The sequence below is a fragment of the Ostrinia nubilalis genome, chromosome 28, assembly GCF_963855985.1.
Source record: "Ostrinia nubilalis chromosome 28, ilOstNubi1.1, whole genome shotgun sequence".
Lineage (NCBI taxonomy): Eukaryota > Metazoa > Arthropoda > Insecta > Lepidoptera > Crambidae > Ostrinia > Ostrinia nubilalis.
Window position 1 is genome coordinate 4,724,172 of NC_087115.1, and position 18,846 is coordinate 4,743,017.

General features: G+C 39.0%; 1 protein-coding gene across 1 annotated transcript in view; it reads right to left on the reverse strand.

Annotated features, from left to right (window-relative positions):
- Positions 1-18,846, reverse strand: part of LOC135085311 (segmentation protein cap'n'collar-like) — a 121,394-nt gene that overhangs the window by 49,238 nt on the left and 53,310 nt on the right. Inside the window, exons 6-8 of the mRNA XM_063980100.1 lie at positions 10,396-10,529; positions 9,628-9,646; positions 9,124-9,203 (exon numbers count right to left, since the gene is read on the reverse strand). Of these exons, the coding sequence (XP_063836170.1) occupies positions 9,124-9,203; positions 9,628-9,646; positions 10,396-10,529 (233 nt within the window). The remainder of the gene's footprint in view (positions 1-9,123; positions 9,204-9,627; positions 9,647-10,395; positions 10,530-18,846) is intronic.

Sequence of the window (18,846 nt, forward strand, 5' to 3'; positions counted from 1 at the left end):
TGTTAAAGTTTGGCCGATGACCTGATATAGGTAGCAGGAAGGCGCTGGATGCAGGCCGCTACCAACCGGCCAATATGGAATTCATTGGGGGAGGCCTATGTTCAGCTGTGGACGTCCTGTGGCTGAAATGATGATGATCATGATGAAAGACTCGGGCAAAAACTATTTTATTTCTTCTTAGTCCCGTTTCTAATTAATCTTACATTAACGTCACATCTCCAGTTTTCCATTAAACCGAAGTTCCACGCCAGAGGGCGTTGTAATCGCTTGTATAAAACATTGTTATGCAAATGTAAGTAAATTAACAAATTTTCACTCCGCTGCCTTTTCATTGTTATAAAGTAATAGCAAATAGTTTTTAAATTTACACTATCTCAAGTGTCGAAATGCAGATAAACGTAGGGTGATGTCACATGTTTGCGTCCGAGTGACGGAAAAAAATCTCAAAAAATTGAGGAAAAACTAGTGTCATCTTGACTAACATTATAAAGAAATAAGATTTGATTGTTTGTTTGTATTAAATAAGCTCCGAAACTACTGAACTGATTTGAAAAATTCTTTCAACATTAGAAACTTACATTATTTCTGATGAACACAGGCGGTACGAAGTTCGCCGGGTTAGCTAGTACATTCATAGAAGGCTTTCGGTTTTGGCTTGTGTTAATAAGATTATGTTCCACTGTTTTTAATTTGAAAGAGTGCTACTAAATACATTAGCAACTAAAATACATAATATAAAAGGTACATAACCGTCCCTTAATAATGAGAATCCCAAAAAACCTATTAACAGGCAATAAATTACAAAAACACAGAAAAAAACTACAACAGAAGGCGTGGGATTATTAACACACTTTAAAGACGTCTTTAAAACAACGGTATAAAGTTCTAAATTGAATGAAGAGGAATTTAGGTGGACAAAAAATTTACCCCAAAAGAAAACGGGGAAAAAAATTGTTACCTGTTTCTACAACCGCAGACTGTCAACGCGTCATTTGTCAGAATGTACAAACGTCAGAGCTAGTTTAACACTGTGGTCTCTATGTGGTTGAAATAGATTCTACTTTGCAATGAAAAGGTTTATGTGACGTGCTGTGAACTGTACTGTTGAGGTAAGGACTAAGTTTTCGGTAGTTTTAAATGTAATTAATTTTACATTGGTTTGAAAATGACCGGTAATCAGTTTAAACTATATTTTTAAAGCTTTGCAATGTTACTAAAATAGATTTTCTACGTGTATGTGGTAAATTAAATCTAAGGGCTTGTTTCTATGACGACCATCCCGTTTTTTGCAGGACCCAGGAGAATTTGAATTCGAATTTCAAACACTCACTGGTTTGTTCAAACGACAGTCCAGTTTCGCGAGTGCTAGCATTACTGCATCCCGTAAAACTGGATTGCAGTGGGAACGGGCCTCAAGTTTTGACGGTCAGTATATTTCTTACATCCAGCAGTAGACATACGCTAAAACGTTTTTATGTTAATCTAACCATGATTTTATCCATAAAATACCTATATTTGGACAACATAAAATCATAAAATTATGGTATTTCATTTGGTCTTTTAGCGCACTATTAATTTTGTTGTTTTTTCTTTTCAAATCGTTTCGGTCTAGCCGTTTGGACGTTTTGACAAATGACTTATTTGGACTTGTACCGCGACAGGTGACGTAGGGCCACCTGCATTGTGAAGGATGACAAATTGACGCGCATGCGTTTGATCCTGCGATCTGCCGATAGATCACTACATATTTGGAGATAGGGCTATACTTGTAAGATGAACGTTGTTTCTTCTTACGTAACAAAATTTTTGAGTGTATCAGAAACAAAATTTATAGTAAAAAATTTAGTAGGTACCTAAGCCTGGGTTACTAAATTTAGTTTAACAATTACAAACGTCAAAAGTCTGTCAAATTCCATACAAATACACCGGTTCTTTCTGGTTATTCGTAGTTACGTCTAACTAAAGTACGGAGGTGTAACTCATCCTTAATTAAAAAGCTGAACAGTGTTTTTGAACGCACTAGATTTTAAGAAAAGCTAGTATGTTCATGAAAACTGGATTACCGTACACCGAGCTCCTACAGTTATGTTTTCTGATATTCAGGTATGCTGACGAAGATCCAAGCATCCATATTGAATACATAGTTTAGTTACTATTTATCAATACAAGCAAAGCAACGTGAGTTAGTTAGCGTCCAGCGATGCGATCGATACTAATATTGCCCGCGGCTTCACCCGCGTGAAATTTAGTTTATCACATCGTCATAAATTATAGCCTATATGTTATTCTGGATTATAAAGAATAATACTGTAAAGTTTCATCAAAATCCATTCAGTGGTTTTTGCGTGAAAGAGTAACAAACATACATCCAGACATCCAGACATAATCTAAACTTTCGCATTTATAATATTAGTAGGATAGTGGGATTATAAAGATGAGGAAAGATTTAATTGTTTGTTTGTATCTCATCTCAGGAACTATTCTGGTCCGATTTGAAAAATCATTTTTGTGTTGGATAGCCCATTTATGGCAGGCTTTAGTTTGGCCATTTAGGCTTTAGTTAGGCTATATAACATCACCCTATAGCCAATAGGGGGGGGAGCAGTAAAGAAAAATGTTGCAAAAACAGGAAATAATATTCATCAATTTTAGCACAGCTAGTTTTAATAATAATTCTGCTGTCAGCGGTGACGAATTCAACAAATCAGAGATCATTAAAATCTGTCCAGCCATTCTCGAGTTATAAATTGAGTAACTAACACGATTTTGTTTTGACATTTTATAAAAAGGACATAATATGTCAATTGACTAGCGATACCAACTGCTCTTTTTTTTCTACTTAAATGAAAAACAATGCTAAGTACTCAAATTGTTTTAAATAAACAACTTGAAAAAATCGAAGTGCCTAAGGCGGGACTCGAACCGACGACCTTCCGCTTGCCGAGCGACTGCTTTTCCAACTGAGCTACTTAGACACTGGATGAACCCACTCAAATTGTTGTCAACCCTAGCATGTCTAATGTCTACGTATCAAATCTCTATCCAGCAGATAAAGTCATAGATATCCGATAGCAATATACGGAGAAGAATGTATTATAGAATCTAAACTTTCGGAATTCACCCAATGACCTGCGGACCTTTGGGGACAAAAGCTCTAAAGAAAGCTCCTATGGAACTTTAAGAAAGCTTAATCTAGGTTTAGCTTTAACTAGCTGACCCGGCGCACTTCGTACCATATTCATAAATAATAATAATCATCATCATCATTTCAGCCATAGGACGTCCACTGCTGAACATAGGCCTCCCCCAATGCTTTCCACGTTGATCGATTGGTAGCGGCCTGCGTCCAGCGAAATTACATTCAGAAATAAGTACGATTCTAATGATGCAAGATTTTTTCAAATCGGTCCAGTAGTTTCAAAAATGTTACATAAAAAAAACTCATTTTATATTTGCAAGTAGGCTTTTAAAAAGCACTAACACGTCCCAGTATTAACCCTACCACTGCTTCGGGACAATAAATGGGCCAGTGCCGAGAAGCAGCGTAAGAAACTCAGTCACTACTGCCGCCCGTATTCACAAACGATACTTGCTTAAGTGAAGCAGCAAATCGAACGCACAGCGTTGAATAGAGCTCTGTGATTGGTTCATGTGTCACCCTGTGCGTCCACGCGCACTGTGAGACCTCATAGTAATGTTTGTGAATACGGGCGTAAGCCTTTTTGTCAGGGGTTTAATTAAGCACATCTGAAGTCTCGCTGACGTTTAACGACACAAAAATGACGCTCTCATACCTCAGGCACTGAATCAGTAATGCGTTAGGCCTATAGTTTATAATATTTGCGTCATATCGATCGATATCAAAGCATATAAGAGTCGACCGATCCTTTAATGATGTGATACGTATCTCAATCATTGTGTATCGGAATGTCCGAGGTGGGACTGACAGCCTGACGTCTGAAAGGGTATGTAATCATAAAGAGCTTTAGTTCAACATGTTATTTTAAACTTATATGTGTATGCTGTGATTGCAAAACCCGCTTTGCACTGGAGAGAAAAGGGACTATTCTCACCTCTCGTTCCCACCACTGTAACTATAGTTTGACTGCCAATAAAACCCAACTAGTGAAGGTTAAGTTTGTCCCGGGAGAATAAAGAACTATTTTCACCTCTCGTTCCCACAGCAACTCCTGTGTAGCCAGGATCTACAGCTTTAATGCCAAAACCCAACCAGTGAAGGTTAAGTTTGACCCGGGAGAAAACGGGAATATTCTCACCTTTCGTTCCTACAGCAACTCCTGTGTAGCCAGGATCTACAGCTTGACCGCTATAACCCAACCAGTGAGGTTAAGTTTGACCCGGGAGAAAGTCAAAAATAGTCATGTTAGCTGCCAAAAATGTGTCTCTACTAAGTTTTAAAATTCATATCCATCTCTACATAAAAATAAAACAAAATAAAACTGCTACAAAGACGCTTCACTTTCTAGCAAAGCTTTCTCTAAGAAATCCCAGTGTAATGTATCTTTTTTTGTATCTATCTAATCTACATTGCAAGATGTCCAACACTGAACCGTCCCATTGTCAGGAGGGCGCTTCTATCTAAGCTGAATTATTAGTTCCGATTTTTGCCACGTCGGACAACCATATAATGACATTTGCCGGAGGGCGCTACTATCAATAATAGGTTGTTACTTTTTTATTTTTGCCACATAGTGGGACTATACCTAAACCTCAATTTAAAGACTCCTTTTAGCAGAGGTCAAAAAAGACACACTTCAAATGTTCCCCATGAGTCACAGAGTAAAAAATGTCTCATCGATTGACGTATACGAAGCCCTAAGTAAACAGTGGAGACAGGTCTGTGATACACTTTAGTTTTGAGCGAAAAATAATGTTTATTTACTAAGTGATGGGACGGTTACCCTTTTCAAAATGTAATTTTATTATAGGTAAGTTAAAAAAGTTTTTTTTTGCAACTAGACTTTAGAGCTATAACACGGTGTGTTACAGTTGTAACTATAGGACAATTACGGGCAGGCTTTAGGACAATTATGTGTACGAATAAAAAATAAAGAAATGATATACAGAGGACAATATATCAAGTTAAATACTGTGGCATTCAAAGTTGTAATAATAGGTAGGTATGTATTTTGCAATAAAAATTAAAAGTCTGGTCGAGCAAATAAATTGTTATTATTTGTTAAAAATATAGGAGTTTGAAGAATAAAATTTACCTGTGAAGTGAATGAAGTTTTTAAAACAAGTTCAACGACTAATTATTATTATATCCTTGATGCTGTTTAATTTTCTAAAAATAAGATAATTTAGGCGAAATGATCCGAAAGTGTAATTTTGCGTTCGGAGCCCGTAGAAAAAAAAATGAACTAAACTTGGTACATCACTATCTCAAAATGTCAAAAAAATGTCGTTCCCGGCTACCGTATTCGTGCCACGATCAGGTGTAAATGTTTGAGAATTATTAAAATTCTTCCCTTAAACAAATAACCCCACGTTCCTACGGGATTAAGGGAAAAAATAGAAAGGAAAAAATTTCTTATTGCGCTGCTTCTTCTCAGCACTGGCCCATTTATTGTCCCGAAGCAGTGGTAGGGTTAATACTGGGACGTGTAAAAGAGCTTTTTGAAAGCCCACTTGCAAAAATAAATTACATTTAATAAGTATGGATGTGTGTTACTTTTTTACGCAAAAACTGCTGAACTGATTTTGATAAGGCAGGCGAAGCCGAGTGCAAAAGCTAGTAAATATTCTATCTATATTTAAAAAAGCGAAAGATCACTGACTCACTCATCACGAAATCTCAAAAACCACAAGTGCTAAGAGTCTCAAATTTTGCATGGGGGTTCCTTTTGGAACGTAGATGCTCACTAAGACGGGATTTTGCAAAATTCAACCTCTAAAATAAAACGGGGTCCACGCGTACGAAGTCGCGGGCGGCCGCTAGTATGTAGGAATACTTATAAGTACCTACATACGAGTATTTACGTAATAAACATTCGAAAATTTCATTTCCTCGTATATTTTTCCAATTAAAATAACCAAATTGTAATAAGCTATGACAGTATCGATACGGATCGATCATGTCAATCGATTGGACCGTTCAGACATCGATTAATGATCGTAACATCGGAATTCGCGGCGTTCGATGCAATCGTAAAGTCGTCTGCTCATCAGACCAAATTATTATTGCAAAGTAACACAAAAATTATACAGGGTGTCCCAGAATGGGTGAATCAAACTGCTAGAGGAGCTCTACTAATGTACTATCCCAAAAAAATAAAAAATAAAATTTTTGAGTTCGGATTTTTTTTTAAATAAAGTACTCTAATCTCGAAATCTAGTCATTATTTTCAAAAGTTTGTTTACAGATAAACGAAGCGATCATGTACAATTAATATTAGTAAGAAAAAAGTACAAATAAACTCCAAACGCAGCAATTATAGCCAGATACTTAGGCAAAGCCGATTTATTTTCATTTAAAAAAAAAAAAGTTTTGTTTCCATTTATGCGCTTTATTTTTTTTTTTCATATTTTTAGGGATAGTACATTAATTTAGTAGAGCTACCTCCCGTATCAGTTTGATTCACCCATTCTGGGACACCCTGTATAAGATACATTATCGTCAGGTCATTTAGTCTCCACTGCAGAAGCACGATCCTCTCTAATACCAGAGGCAAATGGAGGATTTGTCCTACACTCCCCACGCTGGCCAGACGGGTTGGGGAGGCCTGATGTTCGCATGTTTGTCCCTTAGTCGCCTCTTACGAAACCTTTCTTTTCTTTCTAGTCCCAAACTAAGCAAAGCTTAATGCTGAGTTGCACTACTTTATTTAACCGTAACTATAACCATAACCGGTGCTTTTTGTATGGAGTTTGACAGACTTGTGACGTTTGTTATAGTTAAAGCTAGGTACAACCTAGCCTAAGGGCTTTTTCCCATCTTGAAAGAACAGTTTTTGCACAAACCCATTTTTTTTTATCCACAACGAGGAAGCTCTTGGCCTGTATCTCACCTGATGGTAAGTGATGATCAGGCCGAAGGTGGAAGCGAGCTTCACCCGGAATCCTCGACCACGGAGGAACTGGCTATCTTACCTCTAACTGCCGGAACACAACAATGCTGTTAACAGTGTTGTTATGGCGACAGACTTAGGTAAGATGGTGGTAGCTAGCCAGGTGGACTTAGAACAAGCCCTACCACCAACCAAACCGAACAGAAAAATCTGCCCCCACTGGGAATCGAACCCGGGACCTCTGCGTCTGAAGCAGGTGGTCTTACCACTAGACCACAGAGCCGGTTTAAGGTCATAGCACACTCTACAATCCGGATAAGGATCAACACCGTATCGCCTTTCGCGAGGCGAGGCGTTTATATTCTTCGTTTTATGCGCCCCACCATTCTTCCGCTAATGTTTGAGTGTTATCGGTACACGCTAAATCATCCATGAGTGCACATGCACACTACAATAATGACGCTCGGATTGCTCGGATCAAATTCCCCGCACCCGCGCGTCCGAGACCAAACATTGGTGGGGCTGTCTTCGTGGATGAAACGATCTATACGTTACGTTTTGTGGCTGAAATGATGATGATGAATGATGAGAAGAACTCGCCTCTGTCTAAAACTAGTAAGTACTAATTAAATTTAGATTTTACCAGTTAAACTGTCGGTAAGCGTCTGATACATTTAACAGTAGCAAAACAATAAAAACTTCCAATTTGTCTTAACATTAATATTTGATTAATGAAAGGCGCTATGGTTTTGTGGTGGGTGGTCTAAGTGATGAGAACATGGAGTTTTGGGACAGAACACTGGTGATATAATATTATAATTGATATTGATATGAAGTACTAGCTTTCCGCCCGCGGCTTCGCCCGCGAGAAATTTTGTCTGTCACAGAAAAACTTTATAGCGCGCGTCTCTGTTTCAAAAACCGGGACAAAAACTATTTTATGTCCTTTCCCGGGACTCAAGCCAAATTTCATCAAAATCGGTTCAGTAGTTTAGGCGTGAAAGCGAGACAGACAGTTACTTTCGCATTTATAATATTAGTATAGATTTTTTTCGTTTAGTAGATTTCAATTAGTAGATCAAATCTGACTTTTAAACAAACACAGCTCTTTACTTGTGTTTGTTTAAATTTTAATCTTCTCGTTAAAATAAGGTGTAGATATAAATAAAGGCTACGGCTACCCATAAGACTCGTAAAACATAATTCATTTTCATTTAAAATAGTGACTGAGTTTCTTGCGCTGCTTTTTCTCCGCACTGGCCGATTTATTGTCCCGAAGCAGTGGTGGGTTAATACTGGGCATATTTGTAAAAATAAGTTTGATGAGTTTTAGTGGATGAATATCGATGCCTTTAATTTTAGCACTTGTCCCACAAACGACGTCGTGTGTGGGTTCTGAACCCGCGACATTATACCATTTATCACGTGTCTGTAAAAACGTCACTTCGACTTTGACAGTCAGACTCTGATTCGTAAGGGAGCGGAGATGCGTCTAGTTTTAGCTCTTATATTAAGGGAATAAGGGTTAGAATATATTTGTTAGTGTTGAGGGCTGTACAGGTGATGGTGTCAAATATTTGTATGTGATTTTATGATGTTGTGGTTTGATAGAGTTTAAGGATTTGTTAAACTTTCCTATTTTTGAAGTTTTATATGAGAAGTATTGCAGATCGAATATGAAATCGCAGATTATTTTTACTATCATGAGTTTACTTTATGATTGTAGTCTCGTACACATTTTTAAGTCAAAGTTTATTTATATTTATCGTTCCAAAAAAGCTAAAATATTGGTATTAAAGACTTTTTTTTTTCAATTATTATTATCCATACAACACTACAGCTTGCCTAAAAATTTAGTTTAAGCCAAGCTGCACAAAAACCATTGCATCGTTCTCTTACAAGTTTCAGACTACTGATAACAGATGGCGCTGGCGCTGTGAGTCTTTTAAAACGCGCTTACACTTACCTGGTTATGGTAGTACGCAAAGCGCGCCACCAAAAATCAAGGCATCGCTTTCTTACAAGTTTCATGATTGTCGATAACAGATGGCGCTGTATGTCGTTTAAGCCGCGCTAACATAAAGACACTGACCTGGTTATGGTAGTGCGCTAGCGGGTGGTGCGGCACGTGCCGCATCGCCGGATGCAACATCTCCCCGCCGCTGCTGCCCTCTACCGCCTGTGAACAATCATTATCATTAACATCATTGTCATTATCATCATAATCAACAAATGCTGAGTCTACCCTTTACTGCCTGTCAGCATTGTCAAAAATTAATCATCATCATCATGATTCATCATCGACTAAGAGTAGGCGCACACCGTTGATTTTTAGTTGGCCGATAGTTGTGCCCGATTTTAATTTGTATGAAGAATCGGCCAAATCGAATCGGCGTAGTGTGCGCACTACCATACATTCCCATACTGATCAACTGCCCGACTAAACTATCGGCCGACGAAAAATCAACGGTGTGCGCCTACTCTAATACTTATGCTGCTTACTATGCTATGCTAAACAACTGCACGCAGGAAGATTTAACGATTGAACTCTTGCAGCAGAGTTTTGTTGTCGACACGACAAGAAGAAGAAGAATACTTATGCTGCCCTCTATTGACTGTTGAAATCATCAACAAATGCTGGTGCTGTACTGTACTAGCTGTTGACAGTCATGATCATCACATGCCCTACACCAGTCTTTCCCAAAGTGGGCGATAACGCCCCCTTGTGGGCGCTGCAGGCTTAAAGGGGGGCGGTAAGAGACCCAGAAAAAAAATCGGGCCGTTGTGTAGAGGCTTGGGAGGCGTCATTTACTAGGAGGACTCTTAGACACCGACTGAGCACTCGACTCTCGACTACAAATGGGGGCGCTAAAAAGAATTTATTCTCAAAGTGGGCAGTAGACAAAATAAGTTTGGGAACCGCTGCCCTACACTAATGCCCGTATTCACAAACGATGCTTGCTTAAGTGAAGTAGGTAATCGAAAGCTCGCGGGTAGCTCATAGCTCACCTCAGACTGCTCATCCTGTTGCCATACAACATTGGTGTCATCCTCGTCGCCTAGCTCGACGAGCTGCAGCGGGGTAGCTCATGATAGCTCGCATGGTAGCTCATAGTAACTCGCGAGCTAGCTCATAAAGCTCACTTCAGACTGCTCATCCTTGGTCTCTGCCTCGTCGCCTAGCTCGACGAGCTGGAGCGGGGTAACTCATGGTAGCTCCCGAGCTAGCTCGTAGTAGCTCATATAGCTCACCTCAGACTGCTCATCCTTGGTCTCGGCCTCGTCTCCTAGCTCGACGAGCTGGAGCGCCTCCTCCAAGAGGCCGAAGCTCACGGGATAGCTCACGGTAGCTCATATAGCTCACCTCAGACTGCTCATCCTTGGTCTCTGCCTCGTCTCCTAGCTCGACGAGCTGGAGCGCCTCCTCCAAGAGGTCGAAGCGGGACTCCTCGAGCGACTCGAGCTCACGGGGTAGCTCGCCTTGGATCAGGTATTCGCCTGAGGGAAAAAAGGTAATGTCAAAAAGTTTCTACAAATATCATTTTTTATCTACTAATGGAAGGTCTGTATTTTAACGGATGGAAAGTGATAAAATTAGGCCAAAGGAAGCAAGCTTCTCCCGCAATTCCTCAACTTCACTAGAACTGGCTATAATCTTAACATGTACCAGTTAATTAAGTTAATTATTAGTTTATCAATAAATATTACCGTTAAACACTCACAGCTTACTATCCCGTTATCTAGCAGTTAAACTCGCAATGTATAACGACATCGACGTCAAGCTCTAGCATGAAGTTTAAAAATACAACCTGCATTGACAATCTATTTAAATAAAATCAAAACAATACCAACCCTGCCACTACCGTTATGGATTTTGAATACAAAAAATCTGTCACCGGGGTCTTACAGACCACAAAAGGATTACCTTTTAAGACCCATTGTTTGAGGCACAATAGTGTAACCACTGCCACTGGTGGTCAATGGACAGTTGGACCCTTTTTGACAAGTTTGAGTTAAAGTGTTAATATTTCGATTAGATAAAGTGCTGCCGATAAGCAGGAAGAATTTTGGATTAAAAAATGGGGCGCGATCTATTTTTTTGTGCAGTCAGTCCAGTTATGTCAAGTTAACTGTTTTGATTTTTAACAACGTGATGGGTATTGTTTTAGCATTCGAATTATGTTTTATTTTTATTAGTGGAATACTAAATTACAGGCGAATATACCTACAATCCTACATATTAAGTTTTGGAATGCTCCACGCTTTCACACGCTCCTTGATTATGTTTTGTAGTGCATACAGATCACACAATTGACAAAATATTTTTCAGCTACATCATACCATATCAGCGTGCAACACAATCATTTTTTCATGATCAAATAAGTAGTTAAGGTGTTATGCTTTTTGAAAGGCAAAAGTATTCTGATCGCGTTAAGCACTTTAAAAGCTTACTGCCGCAGTAATAATTTTACAAAAGCTAGTTTTTATTTTATTTTCAATACACACCTAAATGACAATTGAAACCTTTAAATATGTCAGAATCCTGATGATAATGTCTTTGTTTTTACGCACCTCATTTCTACCACAGACCACTAAAACTAACTGTACTTAACTTAGTACAAAGAAGGCCTGTCAATCAGTATTACAGTGTCTCACAGTCAACCGCCGGCTACTGTTCCTAATTGGGCCTCACAGACCCTTTCAAAGTTAAAGAGATTAGTACGGCGGCAGCAAAGGGTTATTTTTTGTCACTGACCAAAGATGATTTATTCCTGCGGTCCTTCAGACCGCTGCTTTTGCACGGTGTAGCACCCAAGGGAGTTTAGGGTTAGAAATATTAATTTATTACGTTATTGTCGGTTTCTTAGACTTTTGGGCTGGGATTTATAACAGCTTTCCTGAAAGAATTGCAAGACAATAGTGGTATATTTGACCGACAGAAATATTGTTGACAAAGTCATAATAAGCTAGAAGGTAGCTCTCTAGTGAATGTGAGGAAGGATCAACAACCCATTTCAAGATTTTTTTGATCTAGCCGCGCTGTCAGCTACCTTCTTTAGGTAGATGTAAAAGCGTTTTTTAAAAGTTTAATTGCAAAAATTAAATGATTTTTATGTAATCGAGTAAGAAGTCACAAATATGGTTCAGTTTTTACAGTTTTTCAGATCAATAGAAATATAGCCAGTCCATATAAACTTAGGTGCTTATTACAGAGCAAAGATTAAGACTCGGTTTAATTTAAAGCACAGAATGAGATTGAGCTTTAGTTTGCATTTCAATATTTAGACTAGGCGCTGACCACCGATTTTTAGTTGGCCGATAGTAGGACCCGATTTTAATTTGTATGAAGAATCGGCCAAATCAAATCGGCGTAATGTGCGCACTTCCATACATGCCCATACTGATCAACTGCCCGACTAAACTATCGGCCGACGAAAAATCGATGGTCTGCGCCTAGGCTTAGACACAGGACAGAATCAAGGCAGGGTTCAAACGTTTATAAATCTATTCCAATATTTTATTGTTTGTATCAAATGGGCTTCAAAACTGCTGGACCGATTTCAAAAATTCTTTCACCATTAGAATCCTGAATTTCTGTTGAACATAGGCGGTATGAAATTCGCCGGGTCAGCTTAATTTGTCACTTAAATAAACTTCTTTAATTCAATTGTCTTTTTTCAGATTCTAAGTACCTAAAATTAGGTACACATTATTTAAAACCTTTTTAACAACAACAAAGTTTTCCTGCTGCAAAAAACGTGCAAAATACTCACACCCCGCCACAAAATCGATTTGCCCGTTGCAAATTTCGTCCGGTGGTCATATTGTGATTGTTTTCGCGCCAAAAAAAGTCGGCCATTTTGTGTCGACTGCCCTTCACGCTAGACCGAGCTCGCATATGTCCGAGGTATAAATGGATATATATTTTTAGGTTGCAAGACTTAAATAAGTAGCTGATTGCCTTAAATAACTTAAAAAAATGTCCGCAAATAATGACAAGGTTAACGGTCTCATAATATATGTCTTTAAATACAAATCGCCTTTAATACTTAGTACGAGCTTAGTTACATTTTAGATACTTATGTGTAAATGGCATGATTATTTAGTTGGAAAAAATATTAATGTAGTACGTCCATAGGAATAGTGTTAAGTATATTTAGATAAAAAAAACAACAGCCTAACTCGCATCAGTTGTTGTACACGATAAAAAAATGCTGACAAGTGACTAGCCAACATTATTCTCCCGATTCCCAAAGCAATGGTAGAGTTAAAGTTATACTGGGACGTGTAAAAGCGCTTTTTAACCGACTGTGGCAGAAGGTATGTTTTTCGAGTCAATCTATGTGTATTTTTAAGCTACATATATGTATTTCTTTGCAAGATTTGTAGCCTTATTAAAAGCCTAATTACAATAATCTATGCCTTTTATAGACAATGTTCTAATATAGACTAATCCTTCCACCTGACTGTAAACCATACTTCGATTTAACAATAGCAAACGATTATATAACTATAACAAAACTAAGCGTAGTAGCCTTGGCCATGACTGCCGAAAGTGAATCGAGGATCTATTGATCACTATAGATCATGGATCTACAGCGGAACTGAACGGTTGGACACGGACCGCCATTGTGAATTTGTTATGTAATGAGTTAGTTCGATTAAAAGCCTAAAATAAGGTAGAATAAATGGATTGATTGAAATAATGACATTTGTCAGTATTATACATTGAGCCTTTGCAACTCCTGTGTAGCCAGGATCTACAGCTTGACCGCCAATAACCCAACCAGTTAAGATCAAGTTTGTCCAGGGGGAAAGTTAAACTACCCGCAACGAAATTAATCATAAGAACATAGGAGTTTGAAGTTAAGGTTCGACTTCCCTCCAGTGCAAAGGCCATTAGTTAAGAGAAGCGGTTTATGATAGGACTAGCGGCCGCCCGCGACTTCGTACGTGTGGATCCCGTTTTACCCCCTTAGGGGGGGGGGGGGAGTTTCGTAAAATCCTTTCTTAGCTGATGCTTACGTCATAACATCTACCTGCATGCCAAATTTCAGCCAGATCCGTCCAGTGGTTTGGGCTGTGTGTTGATAGATCACTATGTCAGTCAGTCAGTCACTTTTGAGTTATACATTATTTAGATTACTCTTCTATTAAACTAGAAATCCGTACACAACTTCTTTAAAAATCACGTCATAAGTCATTTTATTTCTGAAAACCGATTATTTTTCAGTTTGCTGTAAAATTAATGGCTGTTAATCAAGTTCACGAATTAGTGACGTCGGCATAGCAATTTTTTTGGGAATCACGATTTGACAGTTTATTTATTTTATTGGGCTATCAACATGAGATACAGTTCATAAAAAGTACGTCAATTGACTGAGACCCTGTCTCTGTCAAATACCTATCCTACTAATTTTTATTGTTGTCGAATAGATTCTCTCACAAGCCAAACCGAACAGGAAAACCATTTTATTACTTTAACTCTAGCCGCCATCTTGTGTTCAGATACAAATCTTTCACTTAATTATCTAACGCCCGTATTCACAAACATTACTATGAGGTCTCACAGTGCGCGACACATGAACCAACCACAGAGATCTATTCAACGCTGTGCGTTCGATTTGCTGCGTCACTTAAGCAAGCATCGTTTGTGAATACGGGCGTAAGTTCACATACACCGTTCTCATAGTTTTGCGACTACAACAAATTAAAATGTAATTTGTGCTTATCTTTAGAAAGTTAGATTGAAAAGAATTCATTATGGCGGCGAGTTAATGTAAAATTGAGGTGTTAGGTTAATTGTGTTTTAAAAATCTGCTGTCTCTGTCCCTTACGAGGTATTTTATGCTTTGAAGGTCCATTACAAAGAAAATTTGCCTTATTTTCTTGAATTTAATTTGTATGTTTTAGGCCAGTAGAATTAAACACAAAAATGAATTAAATCGGAAATAATTCCTACTAAAGATTTTAGTGCTTTAATGGCTTCATTAGCTGCCCATAAAGACTCTCCCAGGTTTTCGACTCCGACGGAGTTGTGCTTAAGTGGTGGGGGCCCCCGAAAGGGGCGCTTTTTCGGTTTTCCGGTTATACCGCGTAAAGGACTTACCCTATCGAAAAGTGGTCTTCCTGACGGTTGAAGGGCATTTAATCCTGCATTAAATAAGACCAAATTCATATGTTTTGAACAAACAGTTCTCGTGCAAATGTTCGGCAAAGTAGAAAATATGTGTATAATTTAATGACCATCTCCACGTCCAATGGCTCGTTACCCGCAGGCTTCTAAGTCTTGAAAAGGAGCGCCTTAACCAATGTAACCCTATCAAAGCTTACGAGCTGGATGCACCTATCCTTGTTCGTCCCAGCCGTTCCTTAACTGCGATTGCTGCACCTCTTCCTGGCACTTACCTAAACGACTCTGTGTTACCTACTGTGGCTACCCCTCTTCCTTGTACCCTACAAGGAAGAGGGGCAGTCACATAGTCTTGAGTCTCTAGTCGTGAGCCTTGACAGGGATACGCTGGTTAAGACGACCCTTTACAAGGCTTGGGAGCTTACGGGTGACGAGTTATTGGACGTGGAGAGGGTCAATAGTTATACACATATTTTCTACTTTGCCGAACATTTGCACGAGATCGGTTTGTCCAAAACATATGAATTTGGTCTTATTTAATGCAGGATTATATGCCCTTCAACCGTCAGGAAGACCACTTTTCGATAGGGTAAGTCCTTTACGCGGTATAACCGGAAAACCGAAAAAGCGCCCCTTTCGGGGGCCCCCACCACTTAAGCACAACTCCGTCGAAGTCGAAAACCTAGGAGAGTCTTAATGGGCAACCAATGAAGCCATTAAAGCAATAAAATCTTTTGTAGGAATTATTTCCGATTTAAAATCTAATTCTACTGGACTATTTCCAAACATAGAATTTCAGGCGATCTTTGAAAGATGCACATTAAAGAGGATAAGTTAAATCAATACATAAAATCAGAAATTATATGGTTGAAAAAATAGAATTTTCTTAGATGGGAATTGAACCCACGAAATTTCGCTTGGCGAGCGACTGCTCTCGCTTCATCTACGGATTCATCATCCCTTATTTTACCCTTTGAAACTTTTCTGCAATGATCAATAGCTTACGTCCTTCTTCCAGAACAAAACTTTTTACACAACCTCTGTTCATCTCTTTTCAGCTTAATAAAATCAACATATTATAGGAAGAGACAAAGAATTCATGAACTAAACGAAAGATAGATAGATACTTCTAAGTGCCGCAAATGAAAACTGCCAAAAAAAATACAACGTATAATTTTAAGTTTGCATGTACAGGTTTACAGCTCTTTCGTAGGTGTACATAATTATGCATTATTAACGTGCAGACCAAGACCGTTCTCTTAAATACCTAACCTATGTACAAAATACATAAGACAAGTATATAACCTAAATACGGTCAAGACCCGACATCAAAGCAAGGGACCGACAAAAAACGTCTGGGGCAATTTAAAAATGATTCCAAATTATATCGCTGTCCTGTTCCCGCACACTACGCAAGTTGAGACAGACAGAGGTCAATTTAAAGATGGAATGCTGGCCCGAGTGGGACGCACGGACAAGATGGCCGCCGTAAGGGCGAGGTCACATTATGTTCTAAACAATACCCTGGAATTCTTGTTTAGGATACAATAAGTTAAAGAGCGCTTTTTGAAAGCCTGATTGCCAAATAATATTACTTTTATGACTTTCGATTTTGAAGTGACACCCCTGCTCGATATACTGAGGACCTTAAGGAGATTCAGATCCAGAGTCCAGTAGTGGACTTAAATGAAATTAATTGTCTTTAATTTTGACCAGGATTTGGCACTTATGAACGTCAGAAATAAAGGTAACCCTAAGGGATTCTTTACATGTCTCCTTAACTTTTGAGCCCTACTACCAGAGCTTTGAGACATAGCAAAGCTGATAAATGATAGATACACGCTGATGTAAATGCGTGGCGGATCGGACTCGAAAGGTCGCGGGAAGAACCTGGATGCGGGAGCGCGCAGGACCGTTCATTATGGAAAGCCTTCGGGGAGGCCTTTGTCCAGCAGTGGACGTCATTTGGCTGAAACGAACGAACGAACGAGTAATTTTCATTGCACAAATTACTCATAGTCCTGTTAACCCCTCGTAATAAGCAAAATATGCTTGTGCTTCACCACAATAATCGAGCGGTTGCGTTCGAACCAGCGTTCCTCGGACCTCGAGTCGGCCAGTCCGACCTTCACCGTTCTACCATTATCAAATGGTTTGGTTCATCATAAATTTCTATCATCCCATGGTTCCCATTGTGGTTTAAAGAACTGACTTGTCTTTTTTAACCACAACGAGGAAGCTCTTGGCCTGAATCTCACCTAATGGAAAGTGATGGTCAGGCCGAAGGTGGAAGCGAGCTTCATCCAGAATCCCCAACCACAGAGGAACTGGCTATCTTACCTTCAACTGCCGAAACATAACAATGCTGTTAACATTGTTGTTATGGCGACAAACTTAGGTAAGATGGTGGTAGCTAGCCAGGCGGACTTAGAACAAGCCCTACCACCAACCAAACCGAAAAGAAATACTGCCCCCACTGGGAATCGAACCCGGGACCTCTGGGTCTGAACCAGGTGGTCTTACCACTAGACCACAGAGGCGGTTAAACTGCCAAATAAAGAATTACTTAATAAAAGAACGTATGCTACAGTGTGGTCGCAGCTTTAATAGATTGTGATTGGTTGAATTGCTTCTGAGAATTCATATTGATTGTACATTGTTCTTCGTTAACGTTAATTTGTGGTTATCTACTCTATTTACATATACATAACTGTACTATGTAATGTACTGTCTTGGCCCGCGTGAATTTCGTTCCGTTACTAAAAGTTTTAATCAGGTTTCAAGCATGTTTTTACTCTTTCCAGCGTAATAAAATCTACATTTGAAAGAGAAAGACATAATTAATTTAGCTATTGAGATTGGGTCTAAAACCGGCTCATCATCAGGTCATTTAGTCTCCACTGCAGGAGCACGACCCTCTAATTCACCAGAGGCAAATGGAGGATTTGTCCTACACTCCCCACGCTGGCCAGACGGGTTGGGGAGGCCTGATGCTCGCATATTTGTCCCTTAGTCACCTCTTACGACATCCTAAGGAATGGGGGTCTTATTCCACTCAGCTAGGATCTCACAGCTAAACTTAACAATATTAAGCTCTTAAACTTAACTGTTATTACTATGATAGGCATACGGGACTATTCCCACCTCTCGTTCCCACCGCTGCAACTCCTGTGTAGCCAGGATCTACAGCTTGACCCGCCAATAAAAACCAGTGAAGGTCAAGTTTGGCATAGTTAAATATAACATTCTTAAATGAGGATTTCTCATACTATTACCCTTCAAGCTTCAATTATACTTAAACCATTGATATACCTATCTTACATGCAAACCACGAGTTTTTATAAAACTAAATTATCTACCTAAAGGTCATTGGTAGCGAGAATATGATTCATAAGTAATAAGTACATCGGTATTTTCCAAATTTGTCTTTACAGTAAAAAAGTGCGGGGTTATTCCAAAAAACCTTATTCGATTTTTCGAATGTAGCCATCCCCTTCACGCAAGATGGAGGCTGCTACCAACCAAGCGATGTGGAAATCATTGGGGGAGGCCTATGTTCAGCAGTGGACGTCCTATTGCTGAAATCATGATGATGATGAATCTTTCTTTCGATTCGATATTTATCATAATGCATTTACAAATGATAAATTCTGTTGGCACAAAGTATAGAATAAATTGAGT